The sequence below is a fragment of the Denticeps clupeoides genome, chromosome 8, assembly GCF_900700375.1.
Source record: "Denticeps clupeoides chromosome 8, fDenClu1.1, whole genome shotgun sequence".
In the NCBI taxonomy this organism is placed as follows: Eukaryota; Metazoa; Chordata; class Actinopteri; order Clupeiformes; family Denticipitidae; genus Denticeps; species Denticeps clupeoides.
Genome location: NC_041714.1, coordinates 23,296,162 through 23,314,519, shown reverse-complemented (window position 1 = coordinate 23,314,519; position 18,358 = coordinate 23,296,162). Strand labels below are relative to the sequence as shown.

The 18,358-nt window shown below is 46.7% G+C and overlaps 4 protein-coding genes and 1 long non-coding RNA gene across 5 annotated transcripts; 3 read left to right on the top strand and 2 right to left on the bottom strand.

The window, feature by feature from the left end:
- The first annotated feature begins 453 nt into the window (after positions 1-453).
- Positions 454-2,893, top strand: aqp8a.2 (aquaporin 8a, tandem duplicate 2). Its single transcript, XM_028989486.1, has 5 exons — positions 454-796; positions 1,407-1,533; positions 1,609-1,823; positions 2,051-2,185; positions 2,371-2,893. Exons 1-5 carry the CDS (start codon positions 543-545, stop codon positions 2,411-2,413), a joined length of 774 nt encoding a protein of 257 aa, XP_028845319.1. The 5' UTR covers positions 454-542; the 3' UTR covers positions 2,414-2,893.
- A 1,887-nt stretch (positions 2,894-4,780) lies between these two features.
- Positions 4,781-5,359, bottom strand: hbae5 (hemoglobin, alpha embryonic 5). The gene is made up of 3 exons (XM_028988753.1): positions 5,265-5,359; positions 4,977-5,184; positions 4,781-4,909 (listed from the first exon to the last, which is right to left on the bottom strand). The coding sequence occupies exons 1-3, from the start codon at positions 5,357-5,359 to the stop codon at positions 4,781-4,783; spliced, it is 432 nt and encodes a 143-aa protein (XP_028844586.1).
- Positions 5,360-6,198: 839 nt separating this feature from the next.
- On the top strand, positions 6,199-7,820 carry hbbe2 (hemoglobin beta embryonic-2). Its single transcript, XM_028988388.1, has 3 exons — positions 6,199-6,290; positions 7,364-7,586; positions 7,692-7,820. The coding sequence occupies exons 1-3, from the start codon at positions 6,199-6,201 to the stop codon at positions 7,818-7,820; spliced, it is 444 nt and encodes a 147-aa protein (XP_028844221.1).
- A 473-nt stretch (positions 7,821-8,293) lies between these two features.
- Positions 8,294-9,901, bottom strand: hbae4 (hemoglobin alpha embryonic-4). The gene is made up of 4 exons (XM_028989147.1): positions 9,511-9,901; positions 9,241-9,445; positions 8,558-8,711; positions 8,294-8,471 (listed from the first exon to the last, which is right to left on the bottom strand). The coding sequence occupies exons 1-3, from the start codon at positions 9,600-9,602 to the stop codon at positions 8,583-8,585; spliced, it is 426 nt and encodes a 141-aa protein (XP_028844980.1). The 5' UTR covers positions 9,603-9,901; the 3' UTR covers positions 8,294-8,471; positions 8,558-8,582.
- A 3,371-nt stretch (positions 9,902-13,272) lies between these two features.
- Positions 13,273-17,417, top strand: LOC114796128 (uncharacterized). Its single transcript, XR_003750609.1, has 4 exons — positions 13,273-13,410; positions 16,490-16,635; positions 16,765-16,892; positions 17,308-17,417. It is a non-coding gene; the product is annotated as an uncharacterized LOC114796128 (long non-coding RNA).
- The last annotated feature ends 941 nt before the right edge of the window (positions 17,418-18,358 follow it).

Genomic DNA, 18,358 nt, shown 5'->3' with positions numbered 1-18,358 from the left:
GTGCTATCAATAAATATTTGTACTTAATTAATTTAACCCATATCCTATATTTTCAGTTATATAACAACAATAATAATAACAACCATAATAATTACAATAATAATAATGTTTGCTTAAAATACTCTGAACTGATTAATGAAGTTTTATCTTAATGTGATATCTGATTTATACCTCTCTATCCAACAAATGTCTGTTTCATCTTATAAGTTTTATATCTTTCTATCCGTTTTGTCAGAAGAAAATCATATCTAGTAAAGAAATACAGATGATTTGTTCTCTCTTCAGATTTTTCTGTGGCCGTTGTGATTATTTAGGATCAAAGTTCTAATGCAGTTAAAATGCCATCAGGATGGAGAGTTTATTGGCCATAATGTGATAAAAGCTTCAGATGATGATTTATCGCCCGGCTTGGCTGCAGGGGCAGAAGTAGGAGTGACAGTCCAGCATGTGACATCTCCTGCAACGTTCAAGGTCTAAGGTGGACACTCAGATCAGATCGCAGCAAGCAGCCAGGTGCTCTGAGGACCAAGTCCTTTTGGACCATGGCAGAAGAGAAGCTGGAGCTCCGCAACCTCGACCAGGGTTTACTGGGTGGGAAAAAGCAGGAGGAAAAAACGGCAGGTAAATATGAGAGGATCTACCAGCCGTGCATCGCGGAGCTGGTGGGAACCACCTTCTTCGTCTTCATCGGCTGCGTGTCCGTGGTGGAGAACTTGGAGGCGGCGGGGAGGCTGCAGCCCGCACTGGTTCATGGGCTGGCAGTGGCTGTCCTGGTGGCCTGCATGGCTGAGATCAGGTAGGGATATGAAACATGAAGCTCCAGTTCATCAATACATCTATATTTATTAAATGGGGGTGGTAGTAGCCTAGTGGGTAAATCAGGTTCGCCCTAACCCTAACCCTAACCCTAACCCACTTACTACCATGGTGTCCCTGAGCAAGACACTTAACCCTGAGTGTCTCCAGGGGGGGACTGTCCCTGTCACTACTGTAAATACTGTAAAAGCAATCAATCAATTTATGAGTCATTCATAATGAAGGTTCTTAGGGTCCAAAATGTATATACTTTTTGCAGTTCATCAACTTTATTAAAAATGAAAGTTATTCTGATTATTCTGCACTTGTATCAATGGAATATAAAAGGCTTATTAATCATCATTATTGATTTTGTCATCTAAAATGTTAATTCGACACCAACATTTTAAAATATTCGGGGGTTATGGGCCTGTATGACGTTCTTGAACACTTTGCATGTAATCAGAGTTACTAGTTCTGCCGTTTTTATTTATTCTTCTACATCTGTATCTGTAAAGGTTTCTGCATTCGATGTTTTGAGACGTCAGGACTAGTCGTGGATGCATGAAGGTGCAGATCAGCATTAATGAAATGTAACCTGCTCTCCTCAGTGGGTCTCATTTCAACCCCCCCTTCACTATTGCAATTTACCTGTGTGGAGGTATGCGACTGGCGATGGTGGTCCCGTACCTGATCAGCCAGGTGATTGGAGGCTTGCTTGGAGCTGCAATGTCAAAGGTGAGGTTATGGGAGGTATTGACCAGGCATGGCAACTTATGACACCAGTCCATAAGTCCCAAACTGTGTTCCCAGCTGATAACGTCACCAGAAAAGTACACGAATGTGAGTGGAGCAGCGTTTGTCCTCCTCAAATCAGACGAGCAGCTGACAGGGGCTCTGTGCGGTGAGATCTTCATGACCTGCTTGGTCACCATGGTCGTGCTGCTAGGCGCTGTCAACGGCAAGACCAAGAGTCCCATGGTGCCCTTCCTGGTGGGCTGCACCGTCATCATCAACATCCTGGCAGGGTGAGGATGCCATTTTTCATATAATCCAAACATTCATGCACCCACGATGATGATGAGGAAGAGGAGAAGATTTGTTATGCAGAGTCTGGTGGAGTTCCATATGCATCTGCTGGTGCATGATCAGGGCTATTAAAAATGATAACAGCTGAAAAAGGGAGAAAGTAGGACCTTGGCCCCTGGAGGCCGTGGCTGCGCCCTGTGGAGTAACGCTGAGTTTGGTCCGGCAGAGGGGACGTGTCCGGGACGTGTCTGAATCCGGCCCGAGCCTTTGGACCCGCGGTGATGGCTGGATACTGGAGATATCACTGGGTCTACTGGGTCGGGCCGATTGGTGGCGGAGTGTTGGCTGCAGCTTTAGTGAGGTACGGCCTGGAATGACATCTTCTAATTATAATATTCATGCATGGTTCTGTTCTTAAGAGGTCAGCAAAGTGGATGGAAACCCTGGTTTTATCAGCCCATCTTCCAGCTCAGCAGTATCAGCATGCTGTTGGAATGCTGTGAGATTGGCTCTGGTGTTGACGGGCTTTACTGCTTTCTGTTCCAGACTGCTGCTGGGGGACGAGAAGATCAGGATTGTCATGAAGTGAACCATTCGTCCAGATAACGGCCGACTGGAAGTAACGATTAACTCTTTTTAATGGTTATTTTTTGGAATGAGTAAAAGATGTCCAACATCTCATCAGTCAATGTTTATACATAATTAGTAATAGATAATGTCACTCGTGGTTATAACGGACAAGACGTATTAGTGACGTATTACTCAGCTGCTCGCTGCTGGTTAAGGGTCCTCCTCCACCCTGTCACGGTTTTATTTACATTTACATTCATAACGATAATCAAGTCATTTTGGGGGGAAATGATCAGAACTCATAATTAGATTAGTTCCCCAGCCCTAGCTGGTAGAGACCTGGTGAAGCTCTTACTGAAGCTGCTGGTGAAGCTCCTGGTGAACTTTTGTAACTTTGCTCTTGGTCAAACTGTCCCCGTCTGTGCTGTGTGTGTTATTATTGTTCTTTTTTATAATTAAATTTCTGACGACAGAAATAAAGAGACTCAAGTCACTCAGCGAAGACTGCGTCATTCTTCCACTTCTTCCTGTACTTGTTTCATGGTTTCACATTAACGCTGGCGGCACACGTAGGATGAAGAAGGACCAATCAGAACACAGCAAAAAGTCCATTAATGGGTGAAAAGACAACTCTATTTTCTTTGTGGGTAATTATGTAATCATTGTTTGCAGATCTTGTTCACGAATGGACTTTTCAACTCATCTCCAGGCTGCGCAGACATCTAATGACCGCCAGGGGTCAGTAAAGGTCGCAGGTCACAAGGGAAACAGATTTAACTCTTAAACATTTATTAATGTTTACATATCAAACCAGTAGTGTTTTTTTGTATTGTTATCATTATGTGATATTAATTATAATTATTATTATAACAACAACAACAACAACATTTATTTCTTATATAGCCCAAAATCACATCCAGTTTGTCTCAATGGGCTTTGACAAGCCCTACAGTTGACACCCCAACACACTTGACCCTTCAATATAATTATCTGGCAGACGCCACAAGCCATCAGACTCCTCAGCACACACACACACACACACACACACACTCTCTCTCTCTCTCCTTTGCACCCATACACTAAATGCACATGCTGCTTTATATACAAGGCATTGTGTTAAATGTGCACATATTATATAATATCGTTATACATACATTTTTATACTCGTCTCGTCTCACTGTAAACATGACCAAATATATATGAGGTTGGTGACATTCGTACACTCAACAAATAAAGAATCTTTAATTTTTGATGATAAATAAATACGGACCTGATCTGGTATTTCTGCTCCTATGGAGCGTTTTGGATAAGAGTTTGAAATGTAAATGATGAAACCTGCTGTCGTCGCTGCGCGTTATGGCGAATTTATGGCAAATTACCAATCTGATTTGACGCACAAACCGGCTCCTCACGTCGTTTTCTCCGATAAAACAGAAAAATGAACTTTATCTCTGCGCGCTTTTACGCAGACGGGGAGCCGGAACTGACGTCATCAGACGCGGGAGTCACGTCGCCTGCTGGCGGGAGATTTTTAATCTATAATAACTTTACAACCCCACCGACGTACCGGCAGGTTTATTTATACTAAAATAATAAGTAATGAAGTTTGAAGATATTCTTTTACAAAACTCCACCCGCTTGACGTTTTAAATTCACAAAAAATGCACATTTTAACAATAAAAAACTGCAGTTTATGAGGACGCCTTTGTATCGCGGAGATATAGACGATTTCACATGAAATGTCTGATTTATTTTATGATCATGTCGTATCCGCTGATCTGAAAATAACACTATGAAATATTGATCATATGTCCTTCATCCTCACAGGACACTCAGGCTTCGTGTTGAATGTGTTGCTATAAACTTTCTGAACTAATAAAAAAAACGAAAAATGAAAAGTCCATCATCTAAAAAATGATAAACGTGATTTTATTTCACCTCCACTGTGGAGATTGTGGGATATGTTCTGTATTTTAGATTGAGGAGTAACGGAGGAACCGCTTTTTATGGCTGACGAATCCACAGCTTTTCATCCTGGTAGGGACGTGAGAAGATCTGCAGTGGACCACGGCCAGCAGGAAAACTGTAATTATGTTATTAACCATAGATCAACCATACAGCCGCTACAAGCCCATAATACGTGATATTGCAAATATTCCATCCATGAATGAACACTGCAGGGTATTGAACCATAACTGCTGTGTTCATGCGAACAATAATGAATAATAAATCTGTTTAATATGGTCAGCTTGTATTATCTTTAATAAAGTGACCACAACAGAATGTCCTGTAAAGTGCAAAGAAAAGAGCTCCAGACGACGGGCAGTTTTTTCACATTCTTGTGACATTTTATTTCAGCTCATCGTGACGTCACACCGCGTCATAATTAGCGGTATTTGTCAGAAAGGGCCAGAGCCACCCTGGCCAGGAACTTGTCCATGGCCACGTGGGTTTCAGGGGTGAAGTCCACCGGGAAGGTCTTGGCCAGGACCACCAGGAGGTTGTGGGCCAGGATCTGCGGGCGACAGAGAAGATGTCATGAGACAGAACCTCCCGAGGTGCACCGCGGCTCCGACAGTCACCTTGAAGTTGGCGGGGTCCACCCTGAGCTGGAAGGCGTGCAGCTCGCTCATGGTCAGCAGGCCGCCCACCAGGTCATCGATCTTCTCCACGGCCTCGGCCACCCCGCCCATCACCTTCCTCCCGTGGTTGCGCACCGGCGCCGAGCCGTAGCTCAGGTCCGGCCAGTGGGAGAAGTAGGTCTTGGTCTGGGGGTAGACGCTCAGCATCCTGCAGGGGAAGATCTGCGTGACCATCTCCCCACTTCGTCCACGGTGCGTGAAGACCTCGCGTCTCACTTGGTCTCCTACCTGGTGAGGACGTCGTGGCCGATCTCCTCCGCCTTCGGAGCCGCCTTGGCCCACATGGCCTTCACCAGCTGCTTGTCTTTAGAGGAGAGACTCATGGTGCTCGATCTTCTCGCCTGGCTCGCCTCCCTTTTATGCGCCTTGGGGTGGGGACCTCGCACCCAGGATAAGGATGTTGAACCTCTGCCAGGTCAGAACCTTCCAGAAGGAGATCTCCGAGCAAGATTCTTTTACGCATTTTACCCGAAGCTTGAGAAACATGACGTCATGTCTGCCTGGTTTTTATATTTTTCAAATATTCTGTCACATTTTAAACAGTTTTTGCCTACATTAATAAAGTGACGCGTTATCTCGTTATTTTTATTAAATATTTGTACACTTCGCTTTTAAAAGTCTCTGAAGTTCCATGTAATATTACGTAATTGCTCAAAGAAAATAGAAAGTGATTTTTAAAAAGTGAAAAATGCTGATGAATTCTATCAATGTTTGATTCGGGAAACGTCTCATTAATCGCCTCATTAAAGCGTTTTTATTATTAATTTGGTGGCTGGGCGGGGCAGCGCGCGGCGGAGATTTAATCTGATCAGTTAATTAACACTTTATTCTGACACTATTAATTAACACTTTATTGTGAATATTTACACACCACAGTCGTGAACAGCAGATTCCGGCGTTTATTCCCAGTTTATAACACGCATTCTATATTGATTTTATCTTCATATTTTGTTTGTCGGTAATAATATTAAGGAGAAGAAGTAACATATAACATGGTGTGATGGAGATGAAGAAGCTCCGTGGTCGCGTCATTGTAGGGCGTGGCCACCCCTCGCGCCATCCGGTGTGAGTTTGGGTGGAGGGGTTTTTGGGGGGGATAAAAGCGGGGTGGTGGTGAGCGCCAGCATCCAACACCGAGGCAGACGGACGAAGTGAGGTCACCATGGTTCAGTGGTCTGATGAAGAGCGCACCATTATCCAGGACATCTTCTCCAAGATGGATTATGAAGACGTCGGCCCCAGAGCCCTGGCCAGGTACCCCTCAGTCCGTGCTTGTAACCCCGCAGGTTCTGACCTCTCCATGTGGACTCCAGGGGTCCCCACCTCGCAGGTTCTAACCTCTCCAGGGGTCTCCACCTCGCAGGTTCTGACCTCTCCAGGGGTCTCCACCTCGCAGGTTCTAACCTCTCCAGGGGTCTCCACCTCGCAGGTTCTGGCCTCGACAGGGGTCTCCACCTCGCAGGTTCTGACCTCTCCAGGGGTCTCCACCTCGCAGGTTCTAACCTCTCCAGGGGTCTCCACCTCGCAGGTTCTGATCCTCCAGGGGTCTCCACCTCGCAGGTTCTGACCTCTCCAGGGGTCTCCACCTCACAGGTTCTGACCTCTCCATGTGGACTCCAGGGGTCCCCACCTCACAGGTTCTGACCTCTCCAGGGGTCTCCACCTCGTAGGTTCTGACCTCTCCAGGGGTCTCCACCTCACAGGTTCTGACCTCTCCAGGGGTCTCCACCTCACAGGTTCTGGCCTCTCCAGGGGTCCCCACTTCACAGGTTCTGACCTCTCCAGGGGTCCCCACCTCGCAGGTTCTGACCTCTCCAGGGGTCTCCACCTCGCAGGTTCTAACCTCTCCAGGGGTCTCCACCTCGCAGGTTCTGACCCTCCAGGGGTCTCCACCTCGCAGGTTCTGACCTCTCCAGGGGTCTCCACCTCACAGGTTCTGACCTCTCCATGTGGACTCCAGGGGTCCCCACCTCACAGGTTCTGACCTCTCCAGGGGTCTCCACCTCGTAGGTTCTGACCTCTCCAGGGGTCTCCACCTCACAGGTTCTGACCTCTCCAGGGGTCTCCACCTCACAGGTTCTGGCCTCTCCAGGGGTCCCCACTTCACAGGTTCTGACCTCTCCAGGGGTCCCCACCTCGCAGGTTCTGACCTCTCCAGGGGTCTCCACCTCGCAGGTTCTAACCTCTCCAGGGGTCTCCACCTCACAGGTTCTGGCCTCTCCAGGGGTCTCCACCTCACAGGTTCTGACCTCTCCAGGGGTCTCCACCTCGCAGGTTCTGGCCTCTCCAGGGGTCTCCACCCCTCACTCCTGCTTGTAACCCCGCAGGTGCCTGATCGTGTATCCCTGGTGTCAGCGCTACTTCGCCCGTTTCGGGAACCTCTACAACGCGGAGTCGATCCAGAACAACCCGCTGGTGGCGGCGCACGGCGTGGTTGTGCTGCACGGTCTGGACCGGGCCATGAAGAACATGGAGAACATCAAGAGCACCTACGCTGACCTGAGCGTTCTGCACTCCGAGAAGCTGCATGTGGACCCGGACAACTTCCGGGTATCTCTGTTTCTAATAATAATTACCATTATTCGCTTTCTTATTATACTATAATAGCGCTATTATGATCTTATTCCTATTTCTTGTTCTATCTTTTCTCCTCAGCTGCTGGCCGACTGCATCACCATCGTGGTTGCGGCCAGGATGGGCGCCACCTTCACCCCCCGCGTCCAGGCCGCCTGGCAGAAGTTCCTGGCCGTGGTGGTGTCCGCCCTGACTAAACAGTACCATTAATCAGGAAATAATCATCATCATAATGTTATTACTATGATGATCCATTATTTAGTTTCTGTCTAATTGAACCATTAAAGGAAATTAACTGGTGAAACTGAAGTGTTTGGTGTGAAATGTGAAAAAATTGATAATAAAATTTCACAGCTGGATTCAACTTGTAAATCACACACAAACTAAGTCAGGTCGTTAAAACACCGACAATCATTGTAATTATTCTAAAATATATAATTAATATATTAATAATACAATATAAAATAAAGTATTATTCTAATAAAAACAATATAACAATAACGCTAATAAAACCAATAACAATGTCGTCATAAAATATTCCACCTATTTTGACCAATAAATGTAAACGCACATTATGTATTTTATTTAAGGCTTTTTTGTGCAGAACTGCACCAAAGTCTCAAAGTCAAAAACCATGTTTTTTAACACGACACAAATAAAATATTTCTGATTTATATGAACCGTTTATTGCAGAATTATCTTTATTTCCATGAAACCATGACATCTGTGCTCAGTACTAATACAGTACTACATGTTGCTTGTAGGAGATCATGCTTCAGTCGAGAGTTGTTCTTCTACCTCATCTCTACACATCAACATGTCTCTGGTTCTCCGCCAGGGGTCGCTGTCCGCCGTCCACAACTGACAAATGACACAACACAAGAAGCCGTGTGACTTTAAAAACATTTAATAGAAAACTATGTGCGTGTCAACAGCAAGTTATTTACTGGAAGTAAGCAGGAGGTGGCGCTCCTATCGGTACTTCTCCGACAGGACTGCCGAGAAGGCGGAGAGGAACTTGTCCATGGCCGCATGCGCCGCCGGGGTGAAGTCGTCCTTCATGTAGCAGGCCAGGCTGACCAGGATGCAGTGGGACAGGAGCTGCAGACACACGCGAATACTCGGGGTCACCCTCACACGCCCCTCAAAACACACACACTTCAAACACAGACATCACGTGATGGTGAGGTGCAGAAGGGCCTTTTTATTGTTCTTCACGCGTCCCGGTTCAGGGCGTGTCCGTGTTCTATTCTAGAGACGGGAGGGTCGGCCGGGCGAATGGCGAAGGGGCAGCCGAGGGAACGGCGCCAGATTGACCAGCAAGCATCTCCACGTTCACGGTAAGATGATGTAGGCGTGGCGCTGTAATAATAATTCCCGCTGTGTGTGTGTGTGTGTGTGTGTGTGTGTGTGTGTGATCTTTAGGAGAGAAGGTTCACGTCCAACGTGGTGATTAAATCCGGCCAAGCCATACGGACGTCCACCAAAACTCCACCACGGTCCATTAGCAGAGAGACCCACAGGCCCGTAATACGAAGGTTGCCGGTTCGAACCCGCCCCCCGGACACGTTCCACACATCCTCTGCATGTAACTCTTGGTGACAGCGGGGACCAGCGCGTGGGGACCCACCTTGAAGTTGGTGGGGTGGATCCGCAGCTGGTAGGCGTGGAACCTGCTGAGCGGCGCCAGCGTGGTGGTCAGGGCGCTGATGTTCCGCGCCCCCTCCGCCAGCGCCGCCACGATCTTCCGGCCGTGGCTGAGGAGGTGGTCCGAGCGCGGCGAGATGTCCAGGTGGGAGAAGTACGTCTTGGTTTTGGGGAAGGTGGTGAACATCCTGCAGGCATGACGTCAGCACATGATCGGGAATCTCCAACGTCAAAGTCAACCGCTTGGTTTTACCTTAAAAGCGCGTCCGCACCAATGTCCTCCGCCACCGGCATTAGTTTGTCCCAAACCGCCACCAGCAGCTCTTTCTCGAGTTTTGAAAGCATCTCCTCCTTTAATCTTCTCGCTCCAGTAATAAGAACAAGTGTGTAAATGAAGAAGAACTCCCCCAGTCACGTGACCGCGACGTCACCCTGCACGTCATCTCTGGCCCTGCCTGCACCCCGCATGCTTTATTATTTTAAAATGTCCCCCTATTAACACGTCCAGCCAGGTCGGGATTAATGACTCCGCCTCTGTGGCGGTTGCCTCGTCACAAATGATCAATAATTAATATTTTTAGCTGTTTGTGGACCAGGCGACCGCGGTGCGGTTACTGCGGTGGGTTCTGGGAAAGGCAGGGCGTGACCGAAGCTGTGGGGTGATAAGGCACCCTGGCTGCCCCTATCTGCCCCCTCCAGCACAAAGGCAGCTCTCACGTTTGAGAATGGACTGTGTTAAAAATCTGTTGATGGACAGAACAGACATTTACACCCAGAGCAGGACACTTTACTGAGTAGCATTATAGTACAACTAGAAGATCCATCATTTCATAAAACTCTGATCATATACTCACCCAAGAGATGAGAGAGATGTCCTCCATGTTCTCTGGAGGTCTCTGTAGTCCCCCCGGCTGTTTACTCCGCTGCAGAACATTGAGGGGGGGACAAAACACGCACGTTCTAGAAAGCCAGAAACAACGAACGTGGAACTTGTGGTTTTGGTGGTATTGCATTTGCATTTACCGCATGTACCAGATGCCCTTATCCAGAGCGACTTACAGTCAGTAGTTACAGGGACAGTGTCCCCCTGGAGACACTCAGGGTTAAGTGGGATTTGAACCCGGGTCTTCTGGTTCATAGGCGAGTGTGTTACCCGCTAGGCTACTACCACCCTTGGTGACATTTGGAAAAATAAATGTCAGAAACACTGGCCAGACTAAATATGGCTTCATATCTTCTCTGACCAAATTCACATTCAAGTTCGTCGGAATTCTGGGAACAGAATCACATTTTATCCGGATGGCCAAGGTCACGCTATTTACTGATATGACCTTTATACCTCAAAATCTAAAAAAAGAGGGGTCATCCCATATTTCTGTGAAGGAATCAGCTGAGAAGGTACGTCCAGGGTCACGTTGGAATCTGTCGCACTTTAAATCTATTTCTGCTGTAAAAGCCGCTGCTGTTTCGTGTGTTTATAATATCTGGTTTATTTTTGGTGTTTCATATTAAAAGTGCTGACCCCGGCGTCACAGAAGCAACGCTGCACACTCACCATTCAGAGTAGCCACGTTTGAACAGTGGGAGGAAACCGGAGAACCCAGGGGAAACCTGTGACCACGCGGGGAGAGCGGGCAAACTCCACAACAGGATTCAAACTTACAGCCTTGGAGGTGTGAGTCCATGTCGCTACTCGTTGGAAAAAGATGGACATGATTACTTCCGTCGGTCAGTGTGAAGGTTCCATGGTCGTTACGCTGGTGGAGTTGAGTTTGTGTCGAGCTGCTACTTCCGTCTCTCTGACTCCACTAATGTCTTCCTGTCTCGCTCGGCTTTGGACACGCGCATTGTAATCAGGCCACACAAAAGGAACAGCTTTTTAAAATGTCCGGCACGTAGACGTGCAGCGGAACAGCCGGGCAGGAAGCGGTTTGTCCCGCAGCTCATTCTGTGGGGGCGTCCAAATTAGAGACGTTTTTTCTTCCTTCCACCTTTCATGTGTTCTGCCTGAAGGAGGCAGCGGCTGAACCAGCGAACGGCTTGAGAAGAAGTCGAAAAGAGTATATTGAGAAGCATCGGTGGACGTGTTGACCTCTTCCAGGTCAGCTAAGGTGACCACAGGCCTTTGACGTGTCCACAGCCAAGTGTCCATCACCCCTGCTCTCCAAGCGGCGCTACAAACTGCTCCACGCTGTGTGTTTGTCTTTAAAACAAGAGGACTTCCATTCACCTGTCTTCCTGTAATGCTCCATCCTGATTTGGGGTTCAGCAGCCACATCTTCAGGGGGTCGGGGTCCTTTTTTTACGCGTCGCTTTAGACAACGTTGCTCCTCAACAAATTAAAGGAGCAAAAAGTAACAGGAACGTTTCCCTTCAGTTATTCATAAATCCAGAGCAGATGCGGTGTTCAGGTGTCCAACTTTCCACACGGTCACAGGAGGGTCCTGACCTGGCAGAGAGCGGCGTGCTGCACGAGACAGTCCTGAGGAGGGGACATTTGCGCTGTAAAAGTTGTCCTTTCCCTTCTGAAACAGGCTAATAATGGATTTCGGATTTTAACAGCAGACTGACGTTGATGTGAAGGCCTTTTCTCCACTTTTAAATCCATTGAAATAATCAACAGTAGTGACAAGGACAGTCCTGCTCGGGGGGACACACTAGGCTACTACCACACACTACTATACATCTACACTTCTATAGGCTAAAATATATAGGGTATGATGGTAAGTATGGGGTCATGTAATGACTTTTGTCAGAAAACAGTTGTTTTGTTCATGAAAAATGGACATTTTCAATGCTGTAAACGGCTGTTAATGGATGCAATATCTGCATAAATCTAGAGTCTGTGTTCACTAATGCAACATCTGTCACTTCGTTGCTTAAAAAACTGATTAAAGAAACAATAAAACGAGCCTCATAGTTGAGAATCTGCTGCATCGAAACATGGGATCAACTTTGTTAATATTGGAGCATTTCATGGAAAACCAGGACATTTCTGAATGACCTTAAACTTTGGAAGAATATTGCATATGAAAGTGCATGAAGCTCATTGTCTTTCAGTGGCAGTTAACGCATGGTAACTATGGTAACAAACAAGCGTTGTCCACTCGTGGATGAAAGGCTCTTTGTTTGATCCCAGCAGCAGCGTAGCGTTGTCCAGGTGGACAAGGAGCGTTTCTCCAGGGGGGGACTGTCCCTGTAACTACTGATTTTAAGTCGCTCTGGATAAATACTGTAAATGTAAATGTAAGAAGGTAGCCAGATGTTCCTGATCCAGATGTGCTGTGTCATGGCAAGGCATTATCTTTACAGGCTCTGAGAGAACATGTCAGAGAACCCAGTTCTAGAATTCACAGATTACGTTGACTGTTTGAAAAGCAGAATGAAAAATGATTCTTGGAACGCGTCTGCTAGTCAGAATTTGGAATTTTGGATGGAAATTCCCAGCCGGAAGTTTGTCCATCCTGCTGAAGGAATGTTTGCAGGAAGATGGGGGATGGGGGTAGTTGTCCGGTGGATATTCTTTCTTTCTTTCTTTCTTTCTTTAATTCTTTCTTTACACTGTCTCTAAATACTGGGACTGACATGTGGGATGTGGTCTTAATGAATACCTTTTTCTTTCGATGATCCCAATGATATAAATCCCCCTCTGGATAAAAATCTGTGGTTTGGTTTGCAATATTTCCCTTCAGTAATAAAAAAGATGATACCCGTCACTGCTTGGCTGTGTCACATGACTATAAAAATCCATTCCCACATTCCACAAACTCCAACATCTGCCGGAGAAATCCTCTTAAAATATGAACACCAACACAAGTGTCTTACTGGGTGATGGCAGCTTAGTGACAACCATCTGACCCACAAACTGTCACCTCCACCGCCCTGGAACCAGAAGGGCGGGGACAGCAAATGCAACTGAACATCAATAATGAAAACGTTACTAACTCGCTCCACTATCAACCTGAGGGGGCGGGGCGTTGGAGCGCAGCCACGCCCCTCCCACCCCACGTGGGCGGAGCTGGAACTCGCAGCCCCGTCACAGCGCGCCGGAGTCCGGGACGGGTCCGGAGTGGACCGGACCGGACCGCGAATCAGCTCGGATGCCTTTGGATGCTTTTTACGTTTGAGGAGAGACCCGGAAGACCCGACTGAGGTAATAAATATTGCAGATCAACATCTAATCAGAATATTCTGGAAATATGATGCAGCTGATGCAGTAGATTTCTCGTGGTGTCCCTGTCTGGGTGTGAAACACTGGGACAGCCTGTCCATCTCCAGACTGAGGACCGTGTGGGGAGGACAGCTCAGTCCCCTTCTCTCTAGATTATGATGCATGCAGCTCACTGAAATATGAAATATGGAAGGTATATTTCCTTGCTATCTTGGCGTGAGATCAGAGGACAAATAGGACAGAACACCAAGTCTGATACCAGTGTGCTCCATGCCAAGAAAATGCAAACATACAAATATTTAAAAGAAATATTGCCAAAGGTGGTGTTTTACCCTCACAACACATTCATCTTTTTTATTCTCACTTTTTTAATGCACTAAATTAAAAATGCATTTTCACAAGTGGAAGGACATTTTACTCATCTGCCCCTAAATGGTGGGAATTGTGGGAAATACAGACACACACATTTCTGAGAACATCACACTTTGTGTGAGTGATGGTACATCACACTTCAGAGTGCACACACACACACACACACACACACACACACAGCTCGCTTTTCCTAAAAGCCCCAAACACACACTGATGCCCTGCTCCTGCGTACAGCATGCGGCCCATGATGCCACGTTCGAGGCCTCGCTCGTAGCGGCCAGTTGATGACAGTGTGTGAATCCCATTGATTTTTAAAAGTGTGTGTGTTAGAAAACGTTCAGGGACGCCGCTGAGGTGGAAGGATGTAGACAGGAGCTCCACAGAAAGGTGACTTTTAAAACATATTTTTGCATTATTTCATACTTTATTACCGATTGTAAGATGGTTGTTGTAGCTTTTCTCTGTGGGCAGAAAAAAAAAAGATCAAGTCTGATCCTTGATGAAGTCGGCGCTGTAATCCCAGGATGGAGAATGGTACAGGGGGTCAGTGCGGGGTCGAGGTCAGTGCTGCGACACTTTTATCTGATTTCAGATAAAACCTCGGCCTGTGAGCAGCGCGTGTCTGGTTGATCGTGTTTTACCGTGAGTGAAACGTACCGATTTTCTGCCAGGGAAGCTTTTTGGTCGCCATCACGAGTTGAAATAAACAGACCCTACAACAGGTTGGACATCAAGCGGCCTTCCCGGGTTTTAATTAGGCTATAAATACACCAAATTAGATGTGCCACTACACATTTATGGCCAGAAAAATGTGTGTGTGTGTGTGTTCTCCACGTAGTCCATGTCAGGGTGGGGGACAGGTTCTGGGAAATGCGTCTCTGCTCCTGTAGTCACCATGCATGTGTCACCAATATGAACGGAAAAGTCCAGAGCTCAGGGTCCGGCCTGAAAAATGTCCCATGACCGTCACGTGTCACTGTTCAAGTTCTCATGCAGGTGAACATCTGTGGAACATAACGTTAGAGAGGAGACCAACACAGTTAATGGCATGATGAACATGGACCACATAGCTTTTTGCTGGTATGAACATATGGTGCATGTTCATATGAGATAAATTAATATTTTCACTTGACACACGCTGTGGCTGCTTTGCATGCTGATATGAGGCAACTTTAGAAAAATGTTTAGAACGAAAAAGAAGTTGTTTTTGTTGCCTGGAAATGTTCCAGATGGAGATGAGCTGGATTTAGGGGCATCTGACCTGTAGAAACATGACAGCCTCTGCACAGGAGACATTTGTCTTCTTTGAAATATGAGTTGTTGCTCATGATCACACGTTAATACAAATAGAAATATCAATAGTTGTTCCTAAATGTGATGCATAATAATCATCGTGAGTCAATGCTCTGCAAAGGAGCTTTACAGCCTGGGCTCAGGGGAGCAGCGGCTGTGATTGGGTAATTTGCCTCTTGAGCAGATGTCCACATTTCCCAGCCTGCCTCTGATCCTCATTCCAGGCCGTGGCCAACCCTCCTCACACAAAAAGATGCTGGTTTAAATCATGTTGATGGGCATGTTGGTGTCTGGGAGATTAGGAGAGATGAAGTGAGAGAGAGAGAGAGACGTCAGAGTACAGGAAGGAATCTGTCACTAGACGCCAGAGCACAGACATCTGTCCCTCCCCACCTTCACTTACACAAACACCCACCATAGCAGCCGGAATTTTAGACCCGAGACATCTGGTGGCTTGGATGACCGCAGCATTTTCTTTATTTGATTGTGGTCACCATTTATGACTATTTTGGCCACAAAGCAAGAATACTGGATCGCATCACAAACGAAACTAAATTCATATGAAATTAAATGTATTAGAATTGATCAGAACGGTGAAATTTCACGATGCAACTTAATTGAATATAATTATAGTAAAGTTGCAGTTTTTCTCCTTTTATGTAAATGTGGTTCCTGGATGCAGTAGATGCTGTTTTGTGGAGATGTGTGGAGGCGTGGGCACTGCATGGTGGACAGACCAAAACAGCAGAGATCTGTCCAGGATCAGGGCGGGGACCCTGAGGGGATGACCGCAGTGAGCTGTTCCCTGGGAAGAGCCGAGTCGAGGAGAACAGAGAGGACCCAGCTGCTCCGGCCTGACAGGCCGGACGGGGAAAATGTGTCGTGTGCTTTCGGACATAATCCTGATGCTCAGGGGTCATCTGGCGGAGGTTTTCACGACCCCACGTCTGAAATCCGTTTGTACCAGATTAATGAAGGCGGAGAATGAGTCACGGTGGGAATCTGGACCGATCTAGCTTCACCACTAACTGCCTCTGAATGGAGGAACAGGAGCTTTTTTTCATTCAATTCACAATTGTGAAGTTCTCAAACTTCCCCTGGGCAGTTTTGCAATTTTCCGTCCAATTGTGGAAATGAAAAGCTTTGATCCTGCAGTGTGGTATTGTGCTTGACGTCTTTACCAGAAGCCATGCCCACGTGTTGAGAACTTCCTGTGGACTGTGGGAGAGTTCCTCCCCATCCAGATCGACCTGGGCATCCCAGAGCTCTCCCACGCACTTCCATGCAGCCCCAAACACACACAACCCTGTAACTGCTCAGATCAGACCTGAGATCAGCTGTCTGATGTTCTGTTCCTGGGTTTACAGTGTGGGTGTGTGTGTGTCTTCTTCTTCAGGCAGCTTGTGGAGGGTGAGCATGATGGAGATAGAGAACAGCTGCAATCTGCAGAGGAAGAAACCACCACGGCTGAAACTGGACCTCCCCTCTCCACACTCGGCCAGACCTCCATTCACATCAAATGAGCTCTCAACCAGACTACAGGTACAGGTGTGTGTGTGTGTGTGTGTGTGTACAGTGAGTCTCTCAACTTTTCTCCTGATCATGTAATATTTCTGCACTCTGAAACTGTGTGTGTGTGTGTGTGTGTGTGTGTGTGTGTGGGTGTGAAAGAAACAGGGATCATCCATGCGAAGTGCCAGCATCCCAGCAGAACACACACACCCCGGTCATCATGGTTACCCTGGTTACGACCCTGCCAAACTGCAGCGTCTGCCGTCAATCACACGGACAATCAAGAGGTAGACTGCACGTGTGTCTTCATGTAGGGTCTCTGTGTTTTTCCTGTGAATTGGTTTCCATGGGAACAGTTTATAGGATCCAGCCGGGCTTTTCTCACATGCTGTGACCATAAAGAGTGTGAAATGCACACTGTGCCTCGTGAGCCATGTTGTCTTCATGGGATGGATGGCTATATGTCGCTGTAAAAATTCCCGTTTCGTATTGTGAGTGTGTATGAGCATATTCCGGAGCATCCTCTGATCTCACGGCGAGTGTGTGTTGTGTCCAGCGTCCTGCTGGTCATCATCTTCTCAACCTTTACCTTCTTTAACGCTTTCTGTATTTTCAAGTAAAACTCACTGGACTTTTTCTGCTCTGTCCTTCCCTCTGTCTTCCATCTTTTCCTGCCTGCTGCCATCCCGTCCCTGCACCCAGGGAGAAGAGAGTTCGCTTTGAACGAGTCAACTCCGTTATTGTTTTGGGCCAACATGCTCCCCGCTACCTGACCCAGAGGCGCGAGTCCTTGTCCCAAATCGTCCTCAGGTAAAAGACAAGTCCTGGGAATGTACATCTGTGTGTGTCTTATGGACTGTCTTACGGAGAGTTTCCTCGAGTGTCAGTACTTGGATGTGCGTTCATACAAACCTGCAACTTCGTATTAAGCAGAGATCAACAATTCTCATTTAATGGTCAGATGTTGCACCTTCTGCTCATGTCATATTATCTTGGCTGGGTTGTACACTCTGCATAGATTTTAGGATGGAAGCTAGGAGCTAGACAGCTAGATTCTGCACTCGCCGGTGGACGTGTTCTGGGAGTTCTCCCCATATTTCAAATTTCTCTGACATTTCTGAATCACGAATAGCCTAGTGAGGAGGAAAAAGTATTTCTTTTTTCAAATAAAGTGAGACAAGCCCTCAATCTGTTGGTCGCTGGTCACGGTATGCTGCGCAGACCCTCCGACTACACGAACGCTAGATTATATCATTTTTGAGTATAAATTATGAGTAGTTGGACTGATACAACAATTTATTATGTCATTCTGTCGAAGTTTACCAACTGACTAAACTGAGACCGGCCGCTCGGTCTCACTTCAGTCCGTTCCTGCCATGTTCCGGACTGGAGTCGGGGAACGCAGGGAAGATTTATGAATCCATTTCTGTCATTTCAGTTGGGTTGAGCTTGTGTGGTAAATGGCAAACATAAGATTCTGGTCTGTTGTACGTAGCTATCCTTTCCGTATGATTCGTTGCTGGTAAATTCGTTTTGGTGATTGGTTAGTTTTTCGCATGTTGTAAATAAATGTATTAAGTATTTTTTAATCAAGTGTTAGTTAATGGTGACCACATATGCAACACATAACTAACTTTTCCGTGGCAGGTAGTGAGCCAAATAAACACAGAGTATTCAATTAACAAAGTATTTATTATAGCAGGGGGTTTATTACTTTTATCCAAACCCCACACCTCAGTTCTTACTGTGTTCC